The following is a 9,510-nucleotide window of genomic DNA, read 5'->3' on the forward strand; positions in this document are numbered from 1 at the left end:
AATTCTTGCTCGAGGTAGATAGCTCGCGTATCGGCGTTGTCGCGGTAGATTGCTTCGATGCTTTCCCAAAGGACACGAGCAGAGGCGGCGGTATCGAGCACCATGGGCAGGAGCTCGGGGGAGATAGCACCATACAACCATCGCTTGACCAGGGCGTCAAGGCGGAGCCAATGGGCCGTGGGTTCCGCCGGTGGGTCGTCGTTGATGTGGTCCTCAAGCGCATACGTGATGAGCGCATTCTCGACAAGTCCGCGCCACTGCGAGTAGCTGCCGGTGTGCAGGTCAAGGGTGACCGGGATCACTGCCTTGGCGCTGGGAACAACAACGACGAGTGCCCAGAGAGCAGCCTTGGCGGCGGCTTCGGCCACGATGGCTTCAACGTCGGGAGATGCCATGGCCGCACGAGAAGGAGAAGAGGTGGAGGGTTGGTCAGGTCCGGATCAAGACCTATCTTGATACCATGAAGGCTGATTAAACTCACGCACTTAGTATTGCATAGCTAGCCATGGGCTAATATAGTACACAAGTAGACGAACAGTTTCAGAAGCAGAACAAATTACATGCATACACATTTCATCTTCTAGACTGTTGGCTATTCCTATTCCACTAACAAAAACGAACCCCAAAGACTAATCTAGCGCCGATTCGCCCCCATGCCGCTCTTTTTCGGTGCCCTGGGGCCGAATGGCTGGAGATGCTCTTACTCCTGAAGTTACTCCCACTATGAGTAGTGCGCTGTCCGCGTTTGTGTGGCTCTCGGGGCGTTCGACGTTTGCCTGACACCATCACCGTAGAACTATTTCAAAATTCAGCCATGTGTCAGTCTACTTTGAAATTTTGCCTTTTCATTCACGCGTAGGGGTGGAGTAGACACTGTACGTCATCGGTCCATGCGCCTGCTCGCCGGTCGCCGCCACCGCCGTAAAACTCGTGCGCGGAGCCCACCCCTCGCGCAGACCCCCAACGCCTTTTGTTTCCTCCCAATTTTTTATTCGGCAAATATATCGCGTTCGCCAGCGTTTCCTTTTGAACCACGCACGCACCCCAGCCCAGCCGGCCCCCAACCACCCCCACCCCCCACCCCCGCCCCGACCAAAACCCAGACCCAAACCCAGGGCTGCGCGTCGTTTGATGCGATTCCGGCGGCGATCCAAGGCACCACCCCCACCGCCCCCGGCGTAGCGTTCGGCGATCTACCCCCCGGCGGGCATGGCAGGCGGCGTCGGCGGCGGGCCCCGCGCCTCCTCCGACAGCAAGGCGGCGCGCGCGCCCAACCCGGCGATCGACTCCACCATCAAGTCCATCAAGGAGGTCGTCGGCGGCCACTCCGAGGACGACATCTACGACGCCCTCCGCGAGTCCAACATGGACCCCAACGAGACGGCGCAGAGGCTCCTCAACCAAGGTCCGCCCCCCTCCCCCCTCTCCGATCTGCGCGTCTCGATCTCGCCCCACGCGCTGGGAGCTAGGGTTTGGGGCGTCCGTGCGCTCGCGCCGCATTGGGTAGGTCCAGCCGTTGCTAGCGTAGTTTGCGGGGCGCGGGGGATTGGGATTCGCCGGCTAGGGTTTTGGAGCTCGTTCGATCTGTTGCGGTTTCAGTGCTGACGCCACTGACTTCACGTTTATTCAGCTGGATTGTTTGAGTTTCCTAGGCGTATATCGGCAGGTTTGTGTGGACTTGTTTATCCGATTGGAGCAGTGACTAGAGATTTGTGCTTCCTGATGACTTTGGTAAATCAACCAGTTAATCTTTTAGATGTGTACAACTGAAACGAGGATAAGTTTACTATTTAGTACTCCCTGTGTTCACAAATATAAGATGTTCTAACTTTTCTGTGAATCAGATGTGTATAGACACGTTTTAGTGTGTTTGTTCACTCATTTCAGCCCGTATATAGTCCATATTGAAGTATCCAAAACATCTTATATTTGTGAATGGGGGAGTATGTAAGTTTATGATTTGTGATCCCAAAACAAGGTGAGTGGTAGCACCTAGTGATGTCTGTTGGCTTGTTTGCTTGATAATAGTAGCAGACATGTCTGTAAGTCAACAACCATAGTAAATTGCCAGCTACTAGTTTGCTTTAACTTGAATCCGAGATATTTGTAAGCCAACAACCATAGTAAATTGCATATCTTGGTGCATGTACCTGGTTATTATTTTTTGGGTACATTTAAGTAACGGGGGGTATTACTGACACGTGCCATCTACTTATATACTTATAGTTGATTTGTAGACATGTCATGTTACTTTATGGAACCTACTATAATTGTGGTAGTTACTCTTCTAATGTTTGGACTTGCAGATCCATTTCATGAAGTGAAACGGAAAAGGGACAAGAAAAGAGAGGTATATTTTGCTTTCTTTGTAACATTTGAATTTGATGTTTATGGTTTCTATACCTTAATATGTTTACACCTAAATTCGCTAATGTAGTGAAAGGCTAATGCTACACACAAGGGGTTAAGTTCGCCAATGTACTGTAATTGCCTAAGGTGCCAACAAAAATAGAAGCTGTGTTGTGAGACTCTAGGGCTCTAGGCCGAAGCATAAGAGGAGAAACATTAAGGGCCTGTCCATAGTTCCATACGTATATAACTCGTAGCTGTTGCCCTGCTTCTCTTTTCCCTTCTTGAAGGTTCGTGACTGATGGTTGAAACTTGAAAAACCTATAGAGTACTTCATTAACATCATGCATTCTTTAGGCCTATATCTTTGCCCTTTGAATCATTCTTCTATTTTTGTAGCCTTAACACTTCAAAATTTTGGTCGCTACTTGATAGCCTATCTTTGTTCTTTTGACCACACGTAAACATTGACCGCTAATTTAGAAATTTTTATGCATTCTGCTTTATCCACTGTTTTTTTGGAACTCATTGTTTATGTTTAATACATGCATTACTACAGCTATTTTTCTTTTGCTGAAGCGTCTTTGTTGATTTTTCAGAGTGTTGGCCAGAAGAACCTTGCTGAGACCACAGCACAAGGTGAGCACGGCACACAGCGGACAAAGCCACACACTCAAAGGGTTGAGATCGATCAGAGAAGAGCGCACAATCATGGTCAGACATATGGTACCATAGTTTGAACTCATCATTTATATTTTCCAATCCTTTTTGCGGTGTAAAAGGGCAACTGCTCTTACATAGTTATTCCTGAATGGGGATTATCTTTCTGTCACCGTAAGTGACATTTACACTTTCAAGATTGCTCTCTACTGTCTCGTCTACCGGTGGAGTTATATTGACTGCTGTAGTACTTATCTGAGTTTTCTTCTGGGTGTACCTTGCATTTTAGTCATTTGGTACTTGTACAATCTTTGTTTACATTGATAATGGTGTCATAACAAAATCCATAATTTTTTTTAATTGAATTTTCTTTTTTCCGCAACCTTTTGAGGCCCCATTTGGTTCATAGGAAAAGTATCTTATTTTTCTGATTGCTACGAAGGCTTCTATTGCATTTGTTTCCTCTCTTTAACATTAGAAATACTGTTATCATTGAATGGACACCAAATTTCATATATATATTTTGGTTCATTTGTACTATGGTATTTTAGTTGGTATGATTATTGCATTTGTTCTATACACTAGGTTTTTCCTAATGGGTGACACATATGGCTCGATGCAGGACCAAGTCGAGAATTTCGGGTAGTGAGGGATAACAGACACGGTGCGGTGGAAAATGGAGCAGAGCAACACAAAGTTTCAACATATACGCCAGTGTCTGATAGGAGGTATAATTGTCTTACATTTCTTTTGAAATTACTCTTATTTCCTGTATTACAATAGCATATATCAGTGCTTAGAGACATGAGACCAGTCTCTCCGTGGGCATTTCTGCATCTCTGCTTACATTCTGGTTTTCAGCATTCAGACCACAGCTCATATTTTCATTAGTGCACTGTACTTACTTGTTCACCAGTTGGTGCCGAGTCTTTATATCTTCACACTTGCATGTTTCTAGTCACGAATACTGCAGTTGTTTTTTCATTTTGTTATATGTGTGTAATCTACCATTAACTTAGAGACTAAACATTCTAACAAGTAAACTACTACTTTGCTTACTGGATTTTCTCTCTCTAGTGGAGTTGATCGCCCTCCACCTACAACCTCGGAAGGTCAGATCACGAATCAAAGCGCAAAGAGTAGCTACAACTCTGACATGCATCATATGAAGAGGGATGCTCAGGGTACTGCTCAGAGGCATGCAAGGCCATATCTGAAGAATTCTCAGAATGAACACAAGTATCCTAATTCTGATCTACATCATGCTTCATCCAATTACAAAGCTGCTGGAGGATTTGTTCGAGCCAATCGACGTGAAGCTGGAGTGGCTAATGCTCCGAGGCAGTATTCTGGTCGTCCAGGTTCACAGTTTCATGGACCAAATGATTCTTATCATGCAAATATTCAAAGGGGGAATTTTGCCTCAGCTGGGCCTTCTGTTCGCCGCCTATCATTTATACCTAGAAACACTCAACCCAATCATAGACCTGCAGTAGACACAGTTACTCGTGGCAGATCTGTTGGTAGACCTTTTGGTAACCAAAATCACAGCAGGTATCACCAGGGTCCTGCTAGCAACCAAAAAGGTAATATTCTTGGTGATATAATGTTGGCAGTGTCATGTCTGAAATTTTGTGCTCTGCTATTTTCTGAATGACGTAATATAGAACCAGTTTTATTCTTTTAAAAATGATGGAGTTTTACATGTTAGAGATAAAAACATTTCTTCTTTTATGCTTTGCTCCATCATAGGAGCTTCTTTCTCTTGCTCTATGAGTCTAGTACTGAGATAGGCTGGTTAGGAGAGAAAACACATTTAACAAAGTAACTATGATAAACTTAACACGGTTGGGTCATCATCTTGTTTGCTTCCTTAGCATGTGTGCGCAAGTCAGAAACACCATTTGTAAGAAATGGAGTATACTTTTCTCTTTTCACCAACAAGTTATGTTTATAAGCTCAATAACCAGTAAAAATTTAAATTTGTGCAAATTTACATGAATAAATAGTACTCCCTCCGTCCGGAAATACTTGTCAGAGGAATGGATGTATCTAGACGTATTTTAATTCTAGATGCATTCATTTTTATGCATTTCTTCGACAAGTATTTCCGGACGGAGGGAGTATAATAGTTTGTGGTGTACCTCATATCTAGGTTTTACCTTTTGGAATCACTAGTTCTCTTATCTGTAGGATTTGTTTTAAGGAAGCTATGTGATTTGTCACAAATGTTCTTTAGGTTTACAAGCTTAGAAATGAAATGCTAAGGGATGCTTTACTCCTTTTGTTTTCTTTCTTTCTGCAGTCATACAACCAGCTAAGGAATGGAAGCCAAAATCGACAAATAAGTCTTGCACCAACGACGCGGATAACAGTGGGACAAATGCAACATCTCCTTTAGATAGCAAAGCTGAAAATGCTAATGTGCCGGATGTGAACAGCTCGTGTGACAAAAGTTCTCATGCTAACGTGCATGAGATGGAGCATGTGATTATCCCAGAACATCTCCGTGTGCCAGAGTATGAGCAGACAAGATTAAGATTCGGCAGTTTCACTCCTGGGTTTGATTCGCCTGAGCATGAGCAGACAAGAATAAGATTCGGCAGTTTCTCTCCTGGGTTTGATTCAGACCAATTACCGACTTCAACTTCTCCAGAACCGGAACAACCAGAACAGTTAGGTGAACCTTTGCCAATTATAAGAATTGATGATACTTGACAATATCAATGAAATTTTACTTAAAAATAAGTACTGTCTATCTGTCCCCTGAAAAGCACTTGATTATTGAATTTTCATTAAAAATTTATAGCGTAGTGGTAGGAAGCATATATATAGCTGATAGAGCCAGCTTCTTCTGATAGACCTAATAACATTAGGGCTTCACATTCTTAAATGATCTCACCTCAGGATGGTTTTGTAACTTTTTGCACGGTAATGATAGTAATGCTCTAGTTCTTTTGGAATCGATAATTGTAGGCTGATTCTGATTATGCTTCTTGTGTGTGTAGTGTACAAGAACCTGCTCAACTGGTTGTCCAAGAGGATGAGTTTGATACTGAACATGACGAAGTGGATGAGCAAGTTGGATCACAACTCACTACTATATCCACATCGGCGGCAGAGAGTTCTTTACCACCATCTGAGGATAGTGAACAGATGAATGGTCAAGAAGTTGAGGATGATGACGGACTGGGCTTAGTTCAGAGTGATACTCCACTTGGTGCAGCAGATGACCATAATATTCAAAGCACCTCTAGTTTGACTGCCTTTTCTGTAAGTCAATTGGGAAGTGTCCTTGAAAGTTTTTTTTTTGTTTCACTGATGCTGGGATGATTGAACTTACTTTTCATCTGCCATTTGTTTTCTGAGGTTACTTTTTAGACAGGAAATTTTACTGCATTATTAAGACAAGTCGTTGAATTAAAATGATAATTGTGGCATTTTGTTCCAGGCATATGGTCATGAGGATCCTAATATGCATCCTAATAATGAGGCACAGTTATACGGGCTGGTTGAGCCTAATGTGCACCAACAAGTGTTGGCTTCATCTTCTCAGGTAGATGTTCCATTGAGTTTAGTTTATCTTGGGTCTCTTGTGTGTATAAAATCTGAAACAAATGCCATACCTACTATATACTGACACCCCATCCTCTCTGTAAGCAGGGTTACACTTCGGTGAATCCAGGAGCAGATAATGCTGTGCAAGTATTCAGAATGCCAGAATCCAGTGTTCATTCACAAGTTCTCCCTTCTGCATCTGAGGTAGAGACTCACCTTGCTATCAATTGGGGTTAACTAACTGAGATTTTCCAACGTACCTTTTACTGCACTAGCTTTCAAGGACCATTACTTGTTATACCCAAGGCCAGGTGCAGGCTCCGGCAGAGAGAGCCCAACACCTAGCAGTCTGACTCCTATTTCTTCCCCGTGAAGTTTTGACTTGCCATCGTGCTGATTAGGGCTGGGCTGGCTAAATAAATCCATATTAACTATTCCACTCTGACCTGTTCTCTTATCTAATGATCTCGTATACTCCCTCTGTTCCGAATTACTTGTCGCACGTATGGATGTATCTAGATGTATTTTAGTTCTAGATACATCCATTTCAGCGACGAGTAATTTGGAACGGAGGGAGTAGTTCTTTAGACTGTTAAGCTAAACTGAGTTAACTGCTTGAGCCAGCATCCTGTAGTTTGGCATAGTGTGTTTTAGGACCAGCGCAGTCAAAGCTCAAAAAGTTCTCACTTAGACGTTGAATTGCAAGAACACTCACATATAGGCTTATAAAAGCTCAAAAGGCCTAGCTGCGAAGATGAGGCCCGGCAAGGCAAAGTTGCCTCATGCTGCAGGAAGAGCGAAGTAGCCCAACCACCTCACCCTTGTTTCTCCCTCGTGTTCTTGTTAGGTACTCCCTCTGTTCACAAATATGAGATGTTTTTGATATTTCAGTATGGACTACATACGGACTGAAATGAGTGAACAAACACACTAAAACGTGCATATACATCCGATTCAGGAAAAAGTTAGAACATCTTATATTTGTGAACGAAGGGAGTATATGTTTGGTGGCTATGCTTCAGGGAAGGAAAGAAAACATAATTAACCCGCTGATTTTCTCCCCTATCATGGGCCAAGCAAACCAAGCAACCAAGGTTCTTACATGGGCGTGTTACTCTTCTATATTGTTGCCTAGTTTTTCGTGCACCTTATGGTTATGTGTGGACTTTTGTGCCCTTTGCTTTCTACTGCCTTCATTCAGATCTATCCAAGCAAAACTCCTGTATACTTGACTTGAGATAGGAGTGAGAAGCTTAGCTTGGTTTAGTACTTAATTTTGTCGTGGGCGGACAAACAAGATTGCGAGCTCGAGATTTTGCCACCTTTAATTTTTCCTGAAACAAAATTTCTTCAACTTCACTAACCTGTGGCAACTAATGTCTTGATTGCAAGTACTATCATCTCATGGTATCTTTCATCTGTTGTGCTTTTGCAGGCCCTAAGTTCACAGCTTGCGAGCAGCAGCCCTATTGCAATGTCTACACAGCAGCAACATATGTCCCAGCAACAACAAGCAGCGCAGATGTACCCTCCAATGCACGTGCAGCATTATCCGAATTTCATGCCATATCGACATCCTCTCTATTCTCCAGTTTATGTCCCACCCATGGCTATGCCAAACTATTCAGCAAATGTCCCTTATCCGGCAAACGGAAATAATTATCTTCAGATGGCCGGTGGGGGTTCACATTTAACTGCAGGCCAAGTGAAGTATGGAGTATCACAATATAAACCAGTCCCAGCTGGTAACCCTTCTGGTTATGGAAATTACACTCATCCAGCTGGTTATACAATTAGTTCTCCTGGTGTTATTGGAGCTGGAGTTGGTGTTGATGACGTCAATAGGATGAAATACAAGGATAACAACATTTATGCACCAACCCCACAGGTACAAATCGTGGATGTGGAGTCTGAAATTTATATGGATTAAAATTATTTTCTGCTTGTTACATACTCCTGGAGTAGATCATTCTGCTTGTATTTAGGGAGTTCACATTTAGTCTGAAAAATATATTGAGTACATAATTCGATTTCACTCACAAAATTTCAGACAAGGCCTACTTGATTTAATATTTTGGGTATCTTTTACAGGTAGAGACATCTGATATCTGGATTCAGAATAGAGAGATCCCAACTTTGCAGTGTCCCCCATATTACAACTTATCAGGTCAAGCCACACCTGGTGCCTATATGCCAAATCCTGGGAATGCATCTTTCAGTGCTACAGCTCAATCCTCTCACGCACAATTCCCAGGCATGTACCATCCGCAGCAGCCTCCGTCGATCGTAAGTCCACATCCCATGGTGCATCAACAGGTCCCATCTGCCATTGGTCCCAATGTTGGAGTTGGTGTGGCTGCACCAGGTCCCCAAGTGGGGGCCTATCAACAACAGCAGCTTGGTCATATGAACTGGAGACAGCCCAACTTTTAAAGATGGTTTCTTAATTATCTGTAATTAGGGGGGTCACAAGAGCCTTTAATGTAACAACAATTGGCTCCTTTTAACAGGAACCACCTCTGTTTTCTAGTGCAGCTCTGTCTGATCTATTTAAGGTTTAACAAGTTTTTGTTAGCTTTTCTTTTCTCTCATGTGATATCGGTATTTCCTTGTGAACTGCTTTTCTTTGCTCCCATGTGAAATCAGTAGCCCATGTGAACTGGTAGATTGCGAGCTAAACATTGAGCTAGGTTCTTGCAAGAGCGTATGTGTTTGGTTCAGCATGTTCCTGTTTGTTCTTTTCTCAATCATCAATTATGCATGTGTAACGGGCTTGTGAATTCTGCAGCTTGTGCATGTTATTGCCTGTTATTGCATGGTATATCTAGATACATCCATTCCTCCGACGAGTATTTTCGGACGGAGGGAATACTATATTAGGTTATCCTCCAAATCATGAATTGGTGATCTGTCTTTATTTTCTTTGAGTGAAGCAATGAATTT

At 43.2% G+C, this 9,510-nt stretch overlaps 1 protein-coding gene across 3 annotated transcripts; it reads left to right on the top strand.

Moving 5' to 3' along the window:
• Nucleotides 1-1,075: 1,075 nt before the first annotated feature.
• Nucleotides 1,076-9,290, top strand: LOC119336290. Of its 3 annotated transcripts, none has more exons than XM_037608285.1 (11): nt 1,076-1,405; nt 2,307-2,350; nt 2,949-3,075; nt 3,632-3,737; nt 4,087-4,595; nt 5,315-5,684; nt 6,018-6,282; nt 6,461-6,565; nt 6,670-6,771; nt 8,003-8,455; nt 8,659-9,290. In XM_037608285.1, exons 1-11 carry the CDS (start codon nt 1,210-1,212, stop codon nt 8,998-9,000), a joined length of 2,619 nt encoding a protein of 872 aa, XP_037464182.1. In that variant the 5' UTR covers nt 1,076-1,209; the 3' UTR covers nt 9,001-9,290. The 3 variants fall into 3 exon arrangements, with proteins under 3 accessions (XP_037464182.1, XP_037464183.1, XP_037464184.1); XM_037608286.1 differs by having other exon boundaries at nt 6,673-6,771; XM_037608287.1 differs by having other exon boundaries at nt 2,949-3,063.
• The last annotated feature ends 220 nt before the right edge of the window (nt 9,291-9,510 follow it).

The sequence above is a fragment of the Triticum dicoccoides genome, chromosome 7B (genome assembly GCF_002162155.2).
Source record: "Triticum dicoccoides isolate Atlit2015 ecotype Zavitan chromosome 7B, WEW_v2.0, whole genome shotgun sequence".
Taxonomy (NCBI): domain Eukaryota; kingdom Viridiplantae; phylum Streptophyta; class Magnoliopsida; order Poales; family Poaceae; genus Triticum; species Triticum dicoccoides.

Coding starts and splice junctions, on each gene's coding strand:
- LOC119336290 (XM_037608285.1), top strand. CDS start 1,210: ATGGCAGGCGGCGTCGGCGGCGGGCCCCGCGCCTCCTCCGACAGCAAG. Junction 5,685..6,017: donor GAACCGGAACAACCAGAACA/GTTAGGTGAACC, acceptor TTGTGTGTGTAG/TGTACAAGAACCTGCTCAAC. Junction 6,566..6,669: donor TGTTGGCTTCATCTTCTCAG/GTAGATGTTCCA, acceptor CCTCTCTGTAAG/CAGGGTTACACTTCGGTGAA.